The 22,360-nt window shown below is 43.5% G+C and overlaps 2 protein-coding genes across 3 annotated transcripts; both read left to right on the forward strand.

Annotated features, from left to right (window-relative positions):
- Positions 1 to 9,028: 9,028 nt before the first annotated feature.
- tac3a (tachykinin precursor 3a) lies at positions 9,029 to 10,779 on the forward strand. The gene is made up of 7 exons (XM_058084926.2): positions 9,029 to 9,237; positions 9,480 to 9,595; positions 9,683 to 9,785; positions 9,900 to 9,929; positions 10,016 to 10,069; positions 10,363 to 10,429; positions 10,613 to 10,779. Exons 1-7 carry the CDS (start codon positions 9,036 to 9,038, stop codon positions 10,629 to 10,631), a joined length of 591 nt encoding a protein of 196 aa, XP_057940909.2. The 5' UTR covers positions 9,029 to 9,035; the 3' UTR covers positions 10,632 to 10,779.
- Positions 10,780 to 14,263: 3,484 nt separating this feature from the next.
- On the forward strand, positions 14,264 to 22,250 carry b4galnt1a (beta-1,4-N-acetyl-galactosaminyl transferase 1a). Of its 2 annotated transcripts, XM_078798088.1 has the most exons (10): positions 14,264 to 14,382; positions 15,449 to 15,663; positions 15,742 to 15,924; positions 16,557 to 16,663; positions 17,124 to 17,429; positions 19,362 to 19,466; positions 19,563 to 19,957; positions 20,207 to 20,444; positions 20,635 to 20,758; positions 21,479 to 22,250. In XM_078798088.1, exons 2-10 carry the CDS (start codon positions 15,449 to 15,451, stop codon positions 21,483 to 21,485), a joined length of 1,680 nt encoding a protein of 559 aa, XP_078654214.1. In that variant the 5' UTR covers positions 14,264 to 14,382; the 3' UTR covers positions 21,486 to 22,250. The 2 variants fall into 2 exon arrangements, with proteins under 2 accessions (XP_078654214.1, XP_078654213.1); XM_078798087.1 differs by having other exon boundaries at positions 20,635 to 22,250.
- Positions 22,251 to 22,360: the final 110 nt, after the last annotated feature.

Genomic DNA, 22,360 nt, shown 5'->3' on the forward strand with positions numbered 1-22,360 from the left:
TCCAAAGTCCTTTTTTATTGTCTCGCCGTCCTGCAAGACTCACCTTCAGTCTGATCTCCTCGTGCTCCCATCTATAATATGTATTCTCAGTTGGAATTCATACGTATATGACCACTTATTCAAAACATTCTTATGTATCTCAAATTTGAGCCTATTGAGTTGTGGACTCCTATAGAGCAGCTACACACAATAACTTGTGCCTGAGCTTGTTTTTGTGAACAGAGAAGCAGAGCTTGGGGGAGGGCAGAGAGTTGAAATAGAATGAAGTCCGCCCCTCTGTGACATCACAAAGAGAACCTTTAACCACACCTTTGGAAACGTAGCGTTTTGAGCCATCCCAAACTTCTTTCAGGGCTCACTTCCAACTGCGCAAATGTCATTATCTGAAACTCGAAGATTTTATCTCCATTTCTAGGTCAGAAAAGTGGAAAAGCATCATAGGTTTCCTTTAAGAAATATCCATCCAAAAAGATTGCAGCTCCATTCCATGCAAATGTTGATTTTGTTGTTGGCATAGATGATTAACCAGGTGAACTATTCCTTTATTGCACTCCATCCATCAAGCCAGTGAGCAACAACTGCTTTGCTTTTATTGTAAAGAGCATTGCTTAGCTCGCGCTGCAATACAAACAATATTGATATGATAACATAGCCCTCTCCTTTTGCGCACTGAAAGTGCTGTCTGGAACAACAAGCTAATTGCTCCAGCTATCAGGAACTTGTGCAGAATCCTCCCTCGGTGCTTTAAACTGCAATTAACAGACAATATTCACACCACTTAAGAGACAATACTCAAAGGAGGCAAAATAAAACAAGGCTGCAAAATGTAAGGCAATTTGGCAGCGATAATGAGCAGGCAGCGTATGAAATAAACAACACGTGTCAGCAAAGATGAGCAAAGTGCGAGGAAAATAGTAAACACGCGCACTTCGGGGCTTTTACCATCTTATCTTTACGCCGCAATTGTATTGAAGATAAAGTAATCTAAAGATGTCCTTCATAATTGGACCCTAGGCTTTGAATAGACGGCCACATCCGGCTCATCAGGAAAAAAATTGACACAGAAAATTGGAATTTTGATAGCAACTGGACTTCAAAATATGCTTCTACTGAAAATGGATGACTTTGTAAGAAAATAAAGACTGTTTCAAAACAAAAGAACTTCCATGAAGTCCATCCGCTTGGTTTGGCTACACTCACACAAAAATAAACAATTGTAGTTGTTCTATACTGTACTACTGCTCTTTACCCTCTTCTTTCCTTACTAGCCTTCCAATTTCAGTTGGTTAGTACTTTGTGTTGGCTGTTGTCTGTTCCCGTTACCAATGATTTACCTTTACAACCACCCAGTATGGAATGGATTGGATTGGAATGGAATGGCCTTTATTGTCATTATACAAGATGTACAACGAGATTGGAGAGCTTCTCCTTTCAGTGCCGTAGTCAAGTTAAAAAAAAAAAAAAAGACAATTTAACAAGATATCCAAAATATACACATAATATTGCACAGGAGCATATGCAGGAGCAGACATATTGCAGACATATTAATATTATTTAATATTTAATTTTATTTAATTTAAATTAACGAAGTATCATATAATCCTTGTCATGGTTTATGTTTATGATTACATGTAAACATCTTGGAGAAGCTTTGGGCTGGTTGGATGGATTGAGAGACCACAATAAACAAACTGACTAGCCGGGTCTATTTGAATGCGGCTACTATCTACTTCATCTGTATTTCCCCCCCCCCCAAAAAAAAAAAAATTCAATTAGCTACATATAGTGACTGATCAAGGCAAATCATAACAACTCTGTCTGGTCTATCATCCAGCCATGGCACTAAGCACTAAGCACTAAGCACTAAGCACTAAGCACTAAGCACTAAGCACTAAGCACTAAGCACTAAGCACTAAGCACTAAGCACTAAGCACTAAGCCCTAAGCACTAAGCACTAAGCACTAAGCCCTGAGCACTGAGCACTGAGCCCTGAGCACTGAGCCCTGAGCACTGAGCACTGAGCACTGAGCACTGAGCACTGAGCACTGAGCACTGAGCACTAAGCACTAAGCCCTAAGCACTAAGCCCTGAGCACTGAGCACTGAGCACTGAGCACTGAGCACTGAGCACTGAGCACTGAGCACTGAGCACTGAGCACTGAGCACTAAGCACTAAGCACTAAGCCCTGAGCACTGAGCACTGAGCACTGAGCACTGAGCACTGAGCACTGAGCACTGAGCACTGAGCACTGAGCACTAAGCACTAAGCACTAAGCACTAAGCACTAAGCCCTAAGCACTAAGCACTAAGCACTAAGCACTAAGCCCTAAGCACTAAGCACTAAGCACTAAGCACTAAGCACTAAGCACTAAGCACTAAGCCCTAAGCCCTGAGCACTGAGCACTGAGCCCTGAGCACTGAGCCCTGAGCACTGAGCACTGAGCACTGAGCACTGAGCACTGAGCACTGAGCCCTGAGCACTGAGCACTGAGCACTGAGCACTGAGCACTGAGCACTGAGCACTGAGCACTAAGCACTAAGCACTAAGCACTAAGCCCTAAGCACTGAGCCCTGAGCCCTGAGCACTGAGCACTGAGCACTGAGCACTGAGCACTGAGCACTGAGCATTGAGCACTGAGCACTGAGCACTGAGCACTGAGCACTAAGCACTAAGCACTAAGCACTAAGCCCTGAGCACTGAGCACTGAGCACTGAGCACTGAGCACTGAGCACTGAGCACTGAGCACTAAGCACTAAGCACTAAGCCCTAAGCACTAAGCCCTAAGCCCTAAGCACTGAGCACTGAGCACTGAGCACTGAGCACTGAGCACTGAGCACTGAGCACTGAGCACTGAGCACTGAGCACTGAGCACTGAGCACTGAGCACTGAGCACTGAGCACTGAGCACTGAGCACTAAGCACTAAGCCCTAAGCACTAAGCCCTAAGCCCTGAGCACTGAGCACTGAGCACTGAGCACTGAGCACTAAGCACTAAGCACTAAGCACTGAGCACCGAGCACCGAGCACTGAGCACTAAACACTAAGCACTAAGCACTAAGCACTAAGCACTAAGCACTAAGCACTAAGCACTGAGCACTGAGCACTAAGCACTAAGCACTAAGCACTAAGCACTAAGCACTAAGCCCAGCGTTAAGATCAGCCTGACGGGAGGAATCAATCATCAATCTCAGATGTGATTGCCAATTGTGGTCAATCGAACGCCGTGTGTGTCTGCTTATGGATGAAAAGAAGTAGTACTCCAAAGCCACCAAAACACTTGTGTGGACATTTAGGGGAAACAAGCCGGAGGAATTGAACAGTGTAAGCAGCTGCCGAGGGTCTTATTTTTTCCAACAGACCACTTTCCTTGAAAATGGAAGTGTGAGGGAACAACACTGGGATTTGCTTTCAAGCACTTTAAAGCAACCAGCGGGGTTCGGCACATTCAGGACGACGGTTCCACATGGTCACCCCATCAGCATGCAAAGTCTAATATTTCATATTTAGATGGACATGACATATGAGGAGGATCTTGTCAATTACAGACCAACTAAAACCGCATCCATCAAAGTCATTTTCCATGCCTCCAAGAAAAGGAGCGAGATGACTCCATGTTGAATCCCACCAATAGGAGGCCAGCCCATTAAGTCAATTATTGACAGGTATGTCCGGTGGTGTGGTGGGCTTGATATCATTTCAAGCTGCTTATTTTAGACTTAATGTCGCCACCAGCAAGAGCGAACAGCGGGGTTGGTCGTTATGTGTGTCAACAACTGCTTTTTTATTCACACTTGCAGGATCCCCTTTGGACTTCCTGGCCGGTGGAACTCCAAAGCCGTGCACGCACCTCCAATCAAATACAGCAAAAGTGTACAATTTTTCACACATCAGCCGCCTCTTTCTCACCCACGACCCCGCTTCGCTCTCGTCACGGGCTCTTTCATAACACCTCCCTTCCTGTGGAAGAGCTGTGCGGCGTCACTCCCCATCGCCAACCCGAGGGTGGAAGCGGCTGGAGCGTCTCCCTCTCGGGTCGTGGCAGCTTGGATGGACAGATGATTGGCAGCTGTGTCAGAGAGGCGGAGCGTGACAGCGCTGCGGGCGCTGATCTGCAGCTCGTCTCCAGCAGGCGTAAAACGGCGTGTGCACTTAGCGTGCTTACGTTGACCACAAAATAAACGAGCGGGTACGCCACTATCTGGATCTGGATCCGGGAGTATAAACCGGGAGTGGGTGTGGTTTACCCGGAAATGGGTTATGGGATAATTTTTTTCAAAAAGGGAAATAATCTGTCAACCTTGCTTGAGTACTACAAGCATTTCCCAACTGACTTGATATCACCACCAAGCGAGCAGACCAAAAGACCACCGTCATGACTGATGCACGATCGTTCCCGCTGACTTGTTAAAAACACAATGTATTTTATTTTAAACAAGTTTAAGATTGCAAGGTGCATACTGCAAGATACTGAGAGGGGTGTAACATATTAGCCATATTTTATTCATATTTTAGACACACATGCAGAGTGCTTGATGCCGCCCTTGTGCGGTTTTGGAGAGGGAGTCATTTGAGCATTTTCTTTAAACACGAATACAGATAATGACAAAATGTACTCGTTTCATACTCGTATCTGGCAAAAATACATCGTCCATAACGGATACTCGTTTGTAACGAGTATCCGGCTCATCCCTACTAATTATCATCAACATCAGGAAGCAAACATACTCTGTAAATGTGCTAAATGCACGTCCATGCATGAGGTACTCTACAGCCATAATTACCTTTTTAAAGCATTTATCCGATTGCAAATGGAGAGTAAATGAGTTTTGAGAGGAGACTAGCGATGTGTGTTGACTCTCACTCCATGAACGTTTATGCTCATTCGTTCATTCATCATCTCATCTCATCAATTCAAACTTTAGTGAGGGAAAGTGTTTTTTTTCCAACCTTTTATTCAACATGTGCTATGATGTCATTATATTACACTGTACCGTTAGTGGTTGACGGTTAGCACGCAGGCCACGCTGCTAGCAGACCCAAGTTTGAAGAATATGTCCTCAAGGGTATTACTTGGGTGAATAAAGCTTCTATTAGCGGAGCTCAGCTCCACTTACTAGATCTTGTCAGTTCTTGTGTTTTCTTCTTTACGTTTCATTTTATTTGTGACAGGCAGGGCTCTAGGACCCCGTTGATAGCACAACTTCAGTGATTGACGCATGTTGCCGACCTGCGGTACATGCTGTATATTTGGAAGAAAGCTCCTGCCAACTTTGCCCTCTTCCCTTTTATTAAGGGACCAGCAGTCTAAGGTTTTGCTAATAGTCCGTGGTGAATTTTTAATTGTGGTGACCTTTCAGTGTGCACTCAATTGTCAATTCAGTGTCATTCCAGTGTGCGGTGAACTGTTGGAATGGTAGTCATTCATTAGAGGTTGGTTTTTTCTTATTTGATTTTATGTCGGCTGAAATATTCCATTTTAGATTTGACTCTTTTTAGAATTTCCTAAATAAAAATTGTAACATATATTTTTTAATTTATCTGCCTGTGGACTGTTCTTCAAGCTGGGAGTGTTATTTGATGTCGGGATGTTAGTGTAGCTTTTGACCTGACGTCTATGTTGCACGCCCGTGCATGGGATCCATAGGTCGATATATGACGGTTTTGCAGAGCTGCTGGAAATGTGAATTTGTCATGGAGATGAATAAAGTATCTATTCATCTATCGGTCTGTCAATTGAATTGATAAAGTGTCCTTTATGATCTCAGCAGGCTAAATCACAGAACTTGAAAATAGAATGAAAGCAATCTGTCAGTTGTTATTGATCTCTACTCTGCACAACATAAATCAACAAAACGGCTGGACACAAATGCCAACATCAGACTTTTGGTAATGGTACAGTGTTGTGTTATGAAGTGTACAACTGCTGGGTATCTCTTTTTTACACTTCCACATGTGGACACACCTGTAACAGGCATGGCTGACCTCAAAACATCATCCATTTTCTAAAGCACTAAATCACAGGTGAAGCGGAGCCTATCCCAAGAGTAAATGTTGGCTCATGCATGTCATGTCAAGGTCTGTGGCATCCATGTAGTCCAGGATCCGAGGGAAGAGGAAAGCCGCGATGGCACATTGTGGAAAAACAGCCTCTGGCTCTTTCCCCCCCGCTCTGTGATATTCTGCTTTGATTAGCGAGGGTGACAAAAACACTCATCAATAATTTAAAACATGCAATTAATGACTTCCCAACTTCAGTGGGATCTCCTCATCACACCCTCTCCTCTGTATGACCCCCACCTCCTCACCTGGGCCTCAGCGTACGACACACAGGAACAGGACCAAAATGGAAATGGACGCCATTACCAAAACATACAAAGTCTAACCTTTGGTGAGAGCCACGTTTGATGCCGTTGCCTGGTGCTTTGTTGTTCTGGATGACGGTCAACTCCTGAGCAAAGCAGCTGATGTTTGTCATGGAGGTCCTCCTGACTCTTCTGGATGGCTGGGATCTCAACCTGGAAAGTGATGAAATATTCCTGTCAGTTTGCGTAGTGAAGACTAATTGTGTCATGCAAATACCAAATGTGGAACGTTTGCAGCTGTAATCCAGAAGGGAAATATCTTTTTATCATACATCTACAGGGAATTTACATTAACACTAAGGTGATTGTTGCTATGGTATTGTCATACATACTGGGGACATATTTTATCGTTTCTAAGATAATAATGCTTAAGTTGGATATCCAATAAGGTTAACAGAAATTGCATAATAATTGGGATGGTTACCAATTGAAAGATTCTGTTTATTATTGATTAATGAAGAGGTTGAGGTAAAAATGGAGTGCACTATTTGGTTGCCCCCAGATTGATTCAACTCTAGAACATAATCATAACTCCAACAACCATGCGGTGGTCACCTTTAGCCAGCCACTTTACCAAGACTTTACCAAAACTTTTGGAGCTTAGCCGTGTTCTGCTTCACAGGAAGGACCGTCCCAGTGGGATTGACGGCGTACGTTACGTGTAGCACGGGTGGTCCGAACGCCGCCATGGTGAGGGCGGGTAGCGGTAAACAAAATGCGGAAGTAGTCACAGCCGTGGGAGAATGAACTGCAGGAAATACACTTCTATCATTTCCTAGGAAGCAGCAGGGTTCAATATCCTGCTGTAGATGATGATGATGATGATGATGGCCGCGTTTGCATGAAGGATGATGAAGACAGACCAGTTTTCTTTTGAGTTGTTTTCTTATTTTGGTTTGTATGTAAAGTTACCTGGTCAACTTGTTCCGATTGTGTGAAGCACAGCGCTGTGCAGACGCTCAACAACTCAACATTCCTGGCCTGACTGGCCACAACATTAGGTACACTGAGGTGCACAAGAGTATGTGTGGCCGACATGAGCATGCTAAAAACAACAACTCTCAATATGTTGTAGTATGCACCATTTCCTAAAAGACAGCGGGCACCATCGTGCATCAGTTACTGATGGTGGGTTTTTTGTCTGTTTTTTTCAGATGGTTTAATAAACAATACATTACAAATACATTTAGCAAGAATGGGGATTCAGTCTTAATTTGACATGGTTATTTACAAAAACATAATAAAATAACATTTGGAAAGGTCTGTAGATTTTTCTATTATGTCTGAATTCGGAATTAATTAGGAAATTTTTTTATCTCATAATTTTGAGTTCCTTCTCTCATAATTACGACTTTTGTATGTGATATTTTGACTTTTTAATCACATAATTACGACTTTTTATCTCATAATTTTGACTTTTTATCTCATAATTAAGACTTTTTATCTCATAGTTTTGACTTTTTATCTCATAATTAAGACTTTTTATCTCATAATTTTGACTTTTATCCCTTAATTTTGGCTTTTTATCTCAAAATTAAGACTTTTTATCTCATAATTTTGACTTTTTATCTCATAATTATGACTTACCATTGGGATAACTTTTTTTTCTTCCATACGTTTCTTACTCTTATCCAACAAAAATGCATAATCCACAAGGGATCCTCGTTTATAACGACTAAGCAGCTCATCCCTGGTCTAGTGGTTTTTGTCGTTGAGTCCAGTGTAAACACAGCCTACCCAGTTCACTTCCAGACCACTGTAATTCATCATATTCATAATTCCATCCATCTATTTTCTATGCCGCTTATCCTCACCAGGGTTGCGGGCATGCTGGAGCCTATCCCAGCTGACTTTGGGCGAGGCGGGGTGCACCCTGGACCGGTCCACCGTAATTCAAGCCATTAATAGAGACATTGGTTTGTTGATGTCTCCCAGCTTGGATGTTTTATTCCCAATACTGATCAACTGTACAAGCGTTGAACATGCGGAGGCTCCATTTCTATATTTTGGGCAAGGCAGCTCCAAGCACATTGTGCGGCCATCTTGTCACATTCATCACCATCTCGTATTGTGACATGCAGATGCAGCTGCTATCTTTATAATGACCTTCTAAAAAGATTAGGATGTTGACAGTGAGCATGTAAACTGCTCCATGGAGTGGAAAGGCACCAAAAGGCACCAAAAGGCACCAAAAGGAGCCAAAAGGCACCAAAAGGCACCAAAAGGCACCAAAAGGCACCAAAAGGCACCAAAAGGCACCAAAAGGCACCAAAAGACACCAAAAGGCACCAAAAGGAGCCAAAAGGCACCAAAAGGCACCAAAAGGCACCAAAAGGAGCCAAAAGGCACCAAAAGGCACCAAAAGGCACCAAAAGGCACCAAAAGGCACCAAAAGGAGCCAAAAGGAGCCAAAAGGAGCCAAAAGGAGCCAAAAGGAGCCAAAAGGAGCCCAGCAGCAGCATGGCTGCCATTTGATGGATAAATGGCACTGAAGACGAGAAACGGACTATTTCATGATTGTAATGTTCTTCAGCCTTAATTATCTTTCCACAATTGCGTGTGGGCTGATGTCGGTTATGATGATGATGATGATGATGATGATGATGATGGCGATGCAACGTGTGTGTGCGTGTGTGCGTGTGCGCGTCTGCCAGAGGGTGGGAAGAAGCCATCAATGAGCAGGCCACCGTCGTTTGCAGCCCAGCGTGGGGAAAGATCTTCAACTCCACCTACGTTCCACTTGCTGATTGGCGTTCCGCAGGTACCCGGCTATTATTTATTGGCCCCCAAAGCGCGGACGCCCCATTTATCCGGAGCAGCTCTCTCTCCACTTTGGACCCGAGAACGCAGCTCGTCCTTTTCTGCAGACACAACAGGTGAGGAAATGTACTTATTAAACAATATTGACGGGGAAATGACGTACAATCTCTGAGAATTCCATCTACAGTTGCCGTTAAACAACAGACTCTATCGTGCGTAAGGTGGGTGTTTTTTACGCGTATTTACGCAGCAATCGCGCACCGTCTTCCCATCTGACAAGAGCAGGAATCAGCAGTAAATGGACTTCAATGTGGGGAGGAAGAACGGAGGAAGAGCTGATGATGATGGTGTTTTCCAGGCTTTGCTGAGAAAATGAGAGGAGGTCTTTTCCTGGTCTGCCTGCTTCTCATCGTCAAACTTCGATGTAGTCAGTCCAGATGCGAGGATCTGGAGACACGCAGACTAAGTCCACTTGTAGGTCTTTTTATTTTGGCCAAACAACCAAGTTTAGCAGCTTCCTTGCTTGCATGAATTGATGTGTTTCTTTCGTTGTCACCTCAGCAGCGTCTGGGTCTAAACAGCCCCAAACGGAACCTCTACAAGAGGTATAGCGATTTGGACTATGGCAGTTTTGTGGGTCTGATGGGCAGAAGAGATGCTGCTGGTGAGTTTGGAATCTGTAATCAGGTATTCAAGTATTAAAATGGAGAATTGCCTGTTATTTACAGTATTTAAAGGATGCATTGTGTGCTTTTAATATATCAATTTGATGTTTCAGATGCAAATGCTGTGCAGTCCCCACAAAAAAGTAATTTTTTTGTATTTCTTCAACATTCATTTTATTATTTCAAAGTATGAGGGACACAATGTTGTGTTGCTGCTCTTACTTTTCAGGGGAAATGCATGACATCTTTGTTGGATTAATGGGGAGGAGAAATTCTGAGCCTGGTGAGTGTCCTGACTTGATTGAAAATTGTAGATTATTTGGACAAAACATCTCCAGAATATGAGGAGATCTAACACGAGAGCTTAACAAATATTATATTTGTGCAAATATGAACAGCTCAGTTTCAGAGAGGTCTGGATTTAATTATATTTCATAGTTGTGGTCTTGGATGCTGCATGCGAGCCGTTTCATAGGACAGCCGCAATGGATTACATAAATCCACATTCATATTTCAGTGCCAAATAAAAAACGAAATGTTAAATGTGTAAATTCATGGCCCCTTTTTCCCACTCAGATAAAGCTCAGTGGGGGAAAGAGTACCCTGAGAGGAGAGATATTTTTGTGAACAAGTGCAGGCTGAGGTAGGTGACTTCTCTCTTTCATTTTATTTATTTTATTTTTAATCAGCCAAAAACATCTTTTAAAACAGAGCTTCTGTTTCCTCAAGTTTGTGTGTTAAAAATTCATAAAGGACTATTTATGTATGTTTGAAATGTTTCAATATACACTTGAATTTGCAGCCTGCCCGACGTGTTTTGTTGCAGGTTTCTTCAAGGGATGTGACGTAAAACAAAGCAACGGCATCAACACCATAAAGGAAGTGGCTGACACAAACGTCAATCACTGTCAAACCTGCCAAGCGACCAATGAGTGGCCAAACCGGATCAGCTTCTTATTAATATGTTGGTTTTCTTTCAAAAGTCCAAATAAAGCTACTTTTATACATAATTTATTCCCTTCTTATTTGTCGTCTGTGAAGAGGAACACCATCTCACCAACTGCAATATTTGCTGACATCAAATAGCTGAACTCATTCGAGTTTTCGTTGAGTTTTCAGCGTTGGCCAAATGTTGAACACTTCCAGGTTGGTTGGTCCCAGTTTCCCTCTGCTCAGCTCAAGCAGATTCCGTCATACCGTATCTATGTTGGAACGTTCATTCAAACATCCCATAATAGCCAACATAAGCTGTACAGTGCGGCCGCGGTCCAGTTTCCTATCGCCTACCGCAGTTTGGTTGACAGGAAATCTTCCTTTGACGTATGATCCATTTGTCACTCGTCTGACTAATTGATCTCCAGCAGTCACTGCTGCTGTGCTGCTGCGTTAGTTAGCATATGACGGCTGGCTAGCGTGCTCGGCCATGGGCTCTTGATGGTCGGTGTGAGGGATGAGCCTGATACTCGTGACTCGCCACTTGAGACCGGGACACAAACTGGCTGAAAATGAACTGACAACCAGTAACGACATCATGACATCATGGATGGCGGCGAGACCGGCAAGAGAGCAAGAGGGCACCGGGGGCCACACACTAACCCGGAGGCGCCCCCGCCAGCCGGAAGGCAGCCCGCCCACGGCTGGAGGCACCGTCCCTCCACTCCCTCCACCACCCTACGAAATGGCCTTTTCCCATGAGGCCTTCTGTTCTGCTGTCAATTTGAAAACTGTAAAAAAGATGCAAAGTATTTGAACACGTGTAAATGTTTACATCTTAAACACATCAAATTAACGCTTCTCACTGTTCCTGACAGTTACATTAAACACAGCAGCAGGCTAATCCAGCCATCTTGTTAAATAGGAGACCTTTTGATGGTATGTTCTCGGTATCTCCTCCTCATCCTCCTTGACAAAAATATATATATTTATATATCCTATATCCTTTGAACAACCAATGTTATATTAATCTTTGTTGTTAATTATTAGTTGTCTAATGGGTCACTTTCTCGGTTTCCACCAAGTCTGCGCTGCTTTCAGAGTACCCGGAAAAAAACCCCCATGCAAAGTCCACACAGAAGAAGTTTGGCTAGCGTTTTAAATCATCAAAATACAACAAGATACTGCAACTATTACATGTTGTCATAGTGTACATGTTTTAAGAGGGTTTTTTTAGATGGCTGCATCGTCAAAATAGGTGTATCCCAATGACAGCATTGTGAGCTAGCTCATATTAACTCATTTTCTTGTGTTCTAATGCACCAAAAAAGGGGCAGAAATATGTTTCATCATCCTATTCCATATAAAATGATGAATTGATTACCAAGAGACAGTATTTGTCTTTCCTCTCAGACAGGCGAGGTACAATGCGACTAAATTTACAGGCAATCCCATCATGACATCATTAGTAATGGTTGCTGTCATAAGAATTGCAAATGTATTTGCTTGCATTATAAGCAACAAATTGAGCAATTATCTCCTTGTTTACACGCCATTGTCACTGTTGCAATCATCTCTTTTAAAATCAGCTTGTCTCTATTTCAGAGTCTGAGCTGAATGGTGCAGGGTCAGGTGCACAATTAAAATGCATCAGATACCCGCGTGTTCATTTCCCTTCTTATTCACTCTCATTTCTATAGCATATCTGGAGCTTTTGCCTTTTTTAATTCATCTATATATATATATATATACAATATACTATATCCAGTCATCCCTTATCTGGGTCCTGGTCCAAGAGGCAGCAGACTAAGTCGGGAAGTCCAGACTTTCTTGGTCTGCGGAGACCTTTACCAGCTCCGACGGGAGGACACCAAGGCGTTCCCGGGCTAGCTGGGATAAATAATCCCTCCGGCATGTCCAAGGTCTGCCTCGGGCCTCCTCACGGCTTGGCGTAGCAGGACCACCTCACCAGGGAAGCGTCCAGGAGGCATCCGGACTAGGTGCCCAAGCCATGGCAACTGGCTCCTCCTCCTCTCACTTAGGCTGAGTCCAGCCATCCCACGCAGGAAACGGATTTCATCTCATTTCGTTCAAAGATCATAACCTTTGTTTGTCACACGGAAATGTTTCATATCAAACTAATGTATTATTATTATTATTATTATTATTATTATTATTATTATTATTATTAGTATTATTATTATTATTATTATTATTATTATTATTATTATTATTATTATTATTATTATTATTATTATTATTATTATTATTATTATTATCATTATTATTATTATTATTATTATCAAACAAAATATTAGTCTATGACAACACAACTGAACACAGTTTTTTAATGAAACATTTAATTATTAAGTACTACAGCTGTAATAGTTGATTTGTATTACCTGATATATTACTTTGTATTACCTTGTTTTTGCACTCGTTTTTGTGTGCTTCTGTTTCTGTAAACCTGGAATTACCCCTGGTGGGGCTAATAAAGGCAACGGTAAAAACCAACAACCAAGTTATGATTAGTAGTTCTAGTGTTTAGTGTTGTAGTTCTTTGATCATAGCATGTTTACCAAACAATGACGCCATTGTAAGCTTGCTCATATTAACAGAAAAAAGAAATAATGTGTTCATGTTTCACAAAAGGATTGGGAATGATGGGCAAAATAAAAAAGCACACTTTATGGTTCATGGTTCTGTTTGTGCTGCTCTGCTGCCGCCTGTCTTCCTCTGTTCGCATTGCACCCTGGGTAGTGCCCCCTTTCCACTGGAACTGGTTTGCAGCTTATAAAAATGTGTAATATGGAGAAAAATATCTTCAGGCAAAATTGCACAAACACTCAATTAGGCTGAATAATATACGTTTAGCACGGTGGTGGAGTGGTTAGCATGCAGGCCTCACAGCTCGGAGACCTGAGTTCAATTCCACCCTCGGCCATCTCTGTGTGGAGTTTGCATGTTCTCCCCGTGCATGCGTGGCTTTTCTCCGGGTACTCCGGTTTCCCCCCATTCCAAAAACATGCTAGGTTAATTACCCCCCCCCCCCCCCCCAAATTGTCCATAGGTATGAATGTGAGTGTGAATGGTTGTTTGTCTACAGTATATGTGCCCTGTGATTGGCTGGCCACCAGTCCAGGGTGGACCCCGCCTCTCCCCCAAGACAGCTGGGATAGGCTCCAGCACCCCCACCCTAGTGAGGATACATGGTAGAATGAATGAATGAATGAATAATATTATGATATAATAATAATAATAATAATAATATAAGTGTACACATAGCCAAGTAAACTACTATCCCATGTGAGTACTACTGGTCTGTGTGAATACTCAATGAGGGTGTGGGTGTGTGCATGTGTGTGTATGTGCCAGCCGTCGGTGTGTATTCAGGCCGTGTAACATGCTCAGCCATTGTTCCCAGTACTCCCAGTATCCATTCCCAGTGTATTTTATTTTTAGTTTTCCGTGTTTCGGTGCCTGTGTGCCAAAACCGAGCGTGTTTTGCCCCAAACGGCCCCCATAGGGAGGGGGGGGGGGGGGGGCTTCCTGGTTGAACACGCCTCCGCTAGGAAGCAAGGAAGCAAGGAAGCATAGCTGCCTGGAGGAAGCTCTCATAGATGTCCTGATCCCAAGACGGGGCGGAGCCCCCAACTGTTGACGGTAAGTTTGCTCCATGTTGGCGAACATTGACTTTATATAAGTACGTTTTATATGCTTTTGGTTAACGTCCACTTGTGTTACTCTGAAACAAACTAAATGTTCGAGACTATTTTTTTTCTCGCAAACTCGCTGTGCAGAGAATATGATTTACTTCTGGAATATATCACAAGTGTTGTAGTATATTTATTTATTGTTTTACTGCTTTTGTGTTTTTTGTGTGTTTGGCTAGCTTGGCTGTAGTCCACCCGGGTAGTTTTAAATGTGCTACATTAAAAAATGGACATGACTGGACTTGACGTGACGTTTCCTCTTGCATATTAAACCTCTATAAACAATGCAAGTAATCAACACCCAAGAAGGGAAAAACGTGTTTCCCACTTCTTCAAATGAAGAATTGAATTGAGTCTGTAGTGCTAAAAATACATGATGATGATGATGATGATGATGATGATGAGCTCAGCTCTACTTCAACTTCTATGATCTTGAACTTTGAACCAGTTTCTCCATCAAGTATTGACCATATCCAAAGGTGATGGATGAGATGAATCCATGACATTTCATCTTCCGCCTCTAATGTCCTCCAGCATGACCAATGGAGATGCCGCCTGTGGCCAAAACTAGCTGGTGACGAGGAGATATGGAATAGTCCGACCATTCATCTTCTCTAACGCTTATTAGCATCTGGTTGGTAGACTTTGGCTTATTTGACAATAAGTATATTGTTACAAATAAGCAACACGTGACTGTATATAATATATGACAACTCGGTAGGGTCATGGTTGAGCTGGAGCCTATCCCAACTAGCATTGGGTGAGAAGTGGGGTGCTGGTGAACCCCAGGACACGTATAGACTAACGACCATTCACAGTGATGGAGGATGTTTGATTTCCAGTGATCCCAACGTTAACATTGCTCCTTGTCAGTGACTGTAGTCCATCCATCTTTTTTTTATACCAGGTTGCGGGTACGCTGGAGCCTATCCCAGCTGCTCAGTTGTCGGAATACATTTGTCCATATGTAGAGTAAGTTCTTCTTGTTTAATAGCATACCTGTATTTCCATTCTAGATGCGTTTCCACTTCAAGAAGTGTCTCGGACTACTTGTGGTCAGCAGCTCCCTGCTGGTGTTGGTCTTCAACACGTGGAGCCCTGCACCTCCCTCAGGAGTCGACCTGCGGCCTGGACACAACTTTGGAATGGAGAACATCATCAATGAGAAACTGCAAGCCCTGTTGAAGGACTATGATGACATTTCTTATCACGTGAAGGAGGAGGTGGCATGGTGGGCTTACGTAAACTCTTGGCTTCTACCTTGGTGCCATGCTGGGGCTCAAACACTGGTATTTGTTTTCTCACCCAGCCTCGTGCCAAGACACACGTGTGAATGTGTGGCTGATAAGGAGACCATCCAGCTGCCGCTCTCCAATCTGCTCTTCCCACGTGTGAAGGCCCACAACCTGGAACAGATCTTCTTACAATCACACCCGGACCCTGAGGGCGTGAAGCGTCACAGAGCTGAAGAGTATCGTCGTTTTCAAATGAGGTAAACTCTGCCAGTTTCTAAGTCTGCAATTAAATCGAAGTTGGACCCTCGATGGGAGCGTAGCCCACAGCTACATTCATAGAGCGTTGAGCTTAAACCGAGAGCTTTAAAATACTGCTCATGCTGGGACCCTTGGCTGGTATGGGTGGAACCGGACAACAACCAGATGTACCTGAACTAGGGCGGTTAAATGATTAAAATGTTTAAATTATGATTCATCATCATGATTAATAACCATTTCATTCAATGAACTGAAAAATAAATGATAGGACAGGATCATATTCTGGATATGTTTATGTATTAATAGCTCCAACTGAACTGAAAATGTACAAATTTGCCTCACATTAGTCAAAGTTCAAAGTTGCAGAAGTGCAGTTCAGCGCACCTCAGCGCACCCACGCCTCCTTGCCTCCTAGAGGGCATGACAGGGTACAATGAACGCCTCTCATTGCCTTTAAATGCTCACCAGAGGCCACCATACGTGTCACCACGTACACCACCTCATGGGACACACACCACCTGTTCCTGATAGTTACATTAAACACAGCAGCAGGCTAACCCAAGCATCAGATCCACCTGTTTTAGTGTTTTTAGGTGTGAGAAATAGTGTTTATTGTATTTTTCAATGCCAGGTCTTCCAGTCCTGCAGATGTGCTTATTGTAAACGAGGGCAACAGCCCCCTTCAGTATCCCTCCCAGGGCGTGGCAGTGCGACCGCTCAAAACCATCATCATTCCAGGTAATACTTTCATGAAAACGGTACCAAACAAACCCTACTTGCACGTCGTTTGGAACCAATCTGGGGCGGGCTAGACCTCAATCTGGTTTTTGTGTCTGACCCATGCAATCAAAAAATGGGGGTTATACCCTATCTTGCTTGTTTTTAATAATAATAATAATCATTTGATTTTTTAGTGTATTTCTCAAAAGCGTGAGTCTTAAAGGTGGACATGTCATGCAATCATGGAGTTCCTCTCCCTTCAAGTTTGTTCACGGCTGCTATCAGTTGGGCTTCCTGTACCAGAAATTCAGCACCCACTTCCCTGAAACGCTGTTCACATGCATCAAGAAACCAAATGATTGCATGAAGTCACGTAAAACCAGATTAATTAATAAACACAATTAATTAGATTAGATCGGATTTAACTTTTTTAATGGCATTACTATCATTCTAATTCCAATCTCTCTTTTTATTTTAGGATTGCGGCTTGTTGAAAAAGCAAGATCCAACCACACGGCAAGTTTCCCCTTTTTGTGCGGTGACCGTATGCTGATAAATGAAAGTGAAAGCTTTAATTCTTCTCATTGTCCAATGTCACGGCAGGTATATTTGACAGCAGCTCTGGGGACTTTTGATGTGGTTGCCACAGTGGACATGATCTCCATTAAAGGAGAAGGAGAGAAACGTATGATCCTCTCGAGTCCTTTTCTCTCTGCTCTGAACAGGCAGCTGCAATTTGTCACCTACACAAACACTGTGTTCCATCCCAGGACAGCAGACACCGGTAACGCACACACACACACGCACACACACACACACACACACACAGATTCACACGCTGCTACACGACCCCGATATGGGCGGAGTAATCCCTCCTTTATCCAAGTTCATTGGTTCCAGACCTGACATTGAAAGGTAGCATTCATTTTGGTAAAAAATCTACAATTATCTTAAATATGATGACCTTTTTTCCTGTTAGAGCATAAGCAGGGAACAGGTGGAGATGCCAGAAGAGTGGAGGTTTGCCCTGGAAAGCAGAGGAATGAAGATTAGCCACAGCGAGACGGAGTACATGTGTGGGAATGACAGGGACCCAAGTGGAAGAGTGAGGTTCCAGGGAGCAGAGATACAGAAGGTGGAGTCCAACAGTTCCGAACACTGGAGATAGTGAAAAGGAGGTGAAGAAGCAGGCAGGATGGAACGGGTGGAGGAAAGCGTCAGGTGAAGTGAAAGTAAAAGTATACAAAACTGTGGTGAGAGCAGCCATGTTGTTTGGTCTAGAGACAGGAAGCAGAACTGGAGGTAGCAGAGATGAGGACGCTGAGGTTCTTCTTGGGAGTGACCGGGATGGATAGGATCTGGAAGGAGTACATCAGAGGGACATGACATGTTAGAGACCTTGGAGATAAAGTCCTTCATGGTTGGGACACGTCCAGAGGAGAGATGGTCAATATACTGGTAGAAGGATGCTGCTCTAAATAATGGTCGTGTAGACCAAAGATGGATGGTCACTGTGGAGTATTTCTGTTAGTACTGTCAAAGGAGGATAACTACAGCCACGCCCCTAAGAGGCATCGTTGAGTTCTGGTTAATGATGAGGGTTAAGGTTAATGATCAACCTCGTGACTCCTATGCTAACACATCATAAAGACAATCAAATGACTGGAGCTCTCGTCAAGGCTGGTTGAACCTTGGTCCCAAACAAGGGAGTGGCATCCGATTGCGTAAGCGCCGTGCGTTGGCAAAGGCACTTGATCACGTGTTGTGGTGAAGGTCAATTCAGCCAGCATTGCCTTCAACATGAGCTTGACAAAGGCGATGCCAATCGATGCCAGCATGTAGTATGATAATACTACTACTACGAAATATTGAGGGACAAATCATATGTTGGCTGTGGCCGTCTCTTGCGTCCCAGCGGTGATCCTGTAGCCTGCCCATTACCAGGGTGCTATAAACAAAGAATAATAGGAGTGTAAATGTGACTATAGGGGTGTTATTTCATGTCTACAGGGCTCTAAAATGGTCAAATCCTACCTTGAAGAGGTATAAAATCCTACCTTGCAGAAATGTACTTATTGCGGTTGGGCCTGGAACCAATGATCCACGATAAACGAGGGATGCGTTCACACGGTGAAGGACTTAGCAAACATCCATTCTGATCAAAATAGCTTCACTTAATAGCATTTAGTGCTAACTGGGGATGTTCTTCTTCCTCTTTTTGGGGCTAAAAAATGTACGTTGGATTGAGTTGATTTACGCTTGATTGGTGCACCTCCACACTGGGCTGCAGCCTGTTGCTACGCCTTTGTCACAGTGGGACCCACTCATGGGTGGGGCACATTTCACGACAGCAACAGTAAAGATGGTGGCCACAAGGAAGTCCAAAGGGCTACCTTTTTGTCACAGTGGGACCCACTCATGGGTGGGGGCACATTTCACGACAGCAACAGTAAAGATGGTGGCCACAAGGAAGTCAAAAGGGCTACCTTTTTGTCACAGTGGGACCCACTCATGGGTGGGGCACATTTCACGACAGCAACAGTAAAGATGGTGGCCACAAGGAAGTCCAAAGGGCTACCTTTTTGTCACAGTGGGACCCACTCATGGGTGGGGCAACAGTAAAGATGGTGGCCACAAGGAAGTCCAAAGTGCTTATAAATCATTCAAACTATGAAATTCATCGGCTGGTTTTATCGGCGTTCTTCTTCCCCCACAGTTGAGTTTGCAAATGAAGGTCATCAGTCATTTTTCACCATCAAAATTGGACATTCCACCATCCCAAGGCTGTACAACTCCAACTCCAACTCCGGGTATCCAAAAGGTATAAAGAGCATTTATACACAGCATTGTTTACCGTATTATAATATCCCATTTTAATGCCATCTTCATTGTTTTTGTGTTTCTATTTCCTCTCAAGAGACCAACATCAGCGCTCTTGTCACCATCGTGACAAAGACCTTTCTACGCTACGATAAACTCCAAGATCTCATCATCAGCATCAGGCGATATTATCCAACAATCACCATCGTGATAGCTGATGATAACGAGCACCCACAGCGAGTGGTTGGACCTCACATTGAACATTACATTATGCCGTTTGGAAAGGTAAATATCATCATCATCATCATCATCATAACGCATACCGAATTAACGCTGGCCCTCAACTGTCAGGGTTGGTTTGCTGGGAGGAACCTGGCCGTGTCTCAGGTGACCACCAAATACGTCCTTTGGGTGGATGATGATTTCCTCTTCACGGCAAACACCAAGCTGGAAAAGATGGTGGACATCCTGGAGAGGACTAGTCTGGATGTGGTGAGTTGACTGACGTGACGGAGGTGAAACGTGTGCGTGGGCCGACATGCTACATGTTCTTCAGAAACATGAAATTCCAGTGTAGAATTCAGCTGCAGATGAGCCGTATAGTTTGTAGTATTATTTAATAGTATACTCTCCCATAATACTCACTTTAGCAGCAACAATATTTGGTGTGGTGCGTTCACTGCACCGCCGTCCTTCTTGTGTCGGTCTGACCAACAACGGATCCTTTCATGGCTTAAATAGGTCGGGGGTGCAGTCCAAGAGGTCACGGGCTGGACGGCAACGTTTCGTCACACCATTTCCGTGGAAGAGGGGGGAGAAGACGGGGACTGCGTCCATATCAGGCGTGGCTACCATCACGATATTGAGGGATTCGCCAATTGCGTGGTCACTGATGCCGTCATCAACTTCTTCATGGGGAGGACAGACAAAGTCCAGCAGGTCGGCTTCAACCCCCAACTGGCTCGCCGTGGTCACCTGGGTAAGTGGAGCTGCAACTGGAATTGCGGGCGAAGGTTGACTTTTTTCAATGCCTTCCCCTTTAAGGCTTCCATACAGAAGCCGAGTTGTGTTCAATGACTGTTTGATATCGCCGTGATGACACATTTGCTTCAGCAAAGAGAAGAACAAGGTCGCATATTTCAGAGGAAAAATGTTCTTTTGCTCCACAGAGTTCTTCATCGACGCCCTCGGGTCCCTCCACATCGGCTCCTGCAGTGACGTCGTCATAAAGCACGCGTCTAAGATCAAGCTGCCGTGGAGGGATGCAACCGACTCCCAGAAGGCCTATGAAAGGTTCAGATACTCCAAGAGCAGTGTTGAAAATCATATTCACGATGAAGTCTTTTACTTCAAGGACAGGTTCAAATGCATGACCACTCAATGAGGTCTGGGCTCCTCGCTTGAGGGCAGCAGGGCGGCCATCTTGGATCAAAACACATTTTCTGGTCAAAGGCAGTATTAATATGGAAATATTTACAATTTACACTTTTAACTCTTTCTGTCCCACGGTAAGGCTCATTGGGAGAAAAGGCCATAATGTTTACTATGGTGCCCCCTTGTGGAGGGGAGGGAGGTTGTTTGTGTGCGTGGAAGGCAATTTCTTCAAATTAGCACAGTGGAGAACTTTAGAACTTTACACTCTTTTTGACGATGTCGACTTATTGTCATACAGCGCTACAATGTTGTACTGAGCAGCCGGAACAGCGATGTGTGTGCTATTTTGCCACATTGTGTTAAGTTCCACTGTGATGCATTCAAGGTTCTATGGCCATCATTACACTTTTTCTGCTTACCATCACTTACCATCTAAAAACACAAAGAAAAAGCAAAAGGCAGAGATTGAAGTTTTTGTGCAACAGAAAACTGTACCATCGTTGTTCGATTCCACACCACTTTGTCTCTTGGCTAGTTTAGTTGGTATTGGGTCGGTGTAGGCCGTCGGCCAAGAGCCAAGCAGCCACTTCCCACAAGTCGCCTTTATCAAAAAACGTCTTTCTTTCTTTCCTGATTTAGCTTTTAGTGTCTTCTTCCATCCTGACAACGTTCCCGCCGCCACCGTCCACACAACAAAACCCACCAACCTCTAAGTGACTCAACGGACGAGCTGCGTCACCTGTCACACAGATAAAGGGAAGCAATTTGATCATGTGACCAAATAATTATGTGTGGAAATAAAAAAAGATGAATGAGCACTAGGTGCCATTAAGCACAGGGGCATGAACGACTTCCTACCTCTTTGGGGAACTTACCAAAAGTATTTTAATGGGGTAGGCCTTACTGGGAGGCAGCTCAAATGTGTGGAAAGACGACGTTTTAATCTAAAATGCTCTTGACAATGAGCATCAGTGAATATGTACGGCTGGACAATCAGCTCGGTGCCTTAAACGGCCCTTTTATGACTGGAAAATTTAGCACCACGTCTGACCTCCCATCTTGACTATTGACAAAATATACTCGTGCAAGTTTTTGTGATTTGTGAGGATCATCTAAAAAATAAAAACTAAATGCACTCAGGTTAACTAATGAGGCAAATGTGATGGAAGGGATGTGTAATGTAATGTAATGCAATAATGTAATGTAACGTAATTGTCAGTGACAATGAGAAATATGATGCCCTTTCACAATGTCGCCGCTAGATGGAGACATTACACACAAGTCAGTTAGTTTGTAAATATGTAATGTATTGACTGAAGTGTGAGCGGATGGGAAGATGTGACATATTCTATTCTGTCTATTTTGTATTGGCATTGTTTTTTTAATAAAAAAAATAAAGAGTTTATATGTATTATTTGCGTTTATGTTTTCTAATGGAAGTAAAGTATTGATGATGAACATATGATGCCACTTGCATTTGCATTGTAATGTTAAATTAACAAAAAAGGCTGCAAATGTGTT

This window comes from Doryrhamphus excisus, linkage group LG17 (genome assembly GCF_037039965.1).
Source record: "Doryrhamphus excisus strain RoL-2023G ecotype Guam linkage group LG17, RoL_Dexc_Guam_v1.1, whole genome shotgun sequence".
NCBI lineage: Eukaryota > Metazoa > Chordata > Actinopteri > Syngnathiformes > Syngnathidae > Doryrhamphus > Doryrhamphus excisus.

Coding starts and splice junctions, on each gene's coding strand:
- tac3a (XM_058084926.2), top strand. CDS start 9,036: ATGAGCAGGCCACCGTCGTTTGCAGCCCAGCGTGGGGAAAGATCTTCA. Junction 9,238..9,479: donor CTTTTCTGCAGACACAACAG/GTGAGGAAATGT, acceptor GGTGTTTTCCAG/GCTTTGCTGAGAAAATGAGA. Junction 9,596..9,682: donor CACGCAGACTAAGTCCACTT/GTAGGTCTTTTT, acceptor TTGTCACCTCAG/CAGCGTCTGGGTCTAAACAG.
- b4galnt1a (XM_078798087.1), top strand. CDS start 15,449: ATGCGTTTCCACTTCAAGAAGTGTCTCGGACTACTTGTGGTCAGCAGC. Junction 15,664..15,741: donor GTGAAGGAGGAGGTGGCATG/GTGGGCTTACGT, acceptor TTTCTCACCCAG/CCTCGTGCCAAGACACACGT. Junction 15,925..16,556: donor TATCGTCGTTTTCAAATGAG/GTAAACTCTGCC, acceptor TTTCAATGCCAG/GTCTTCCAGTCCTGCAGATG.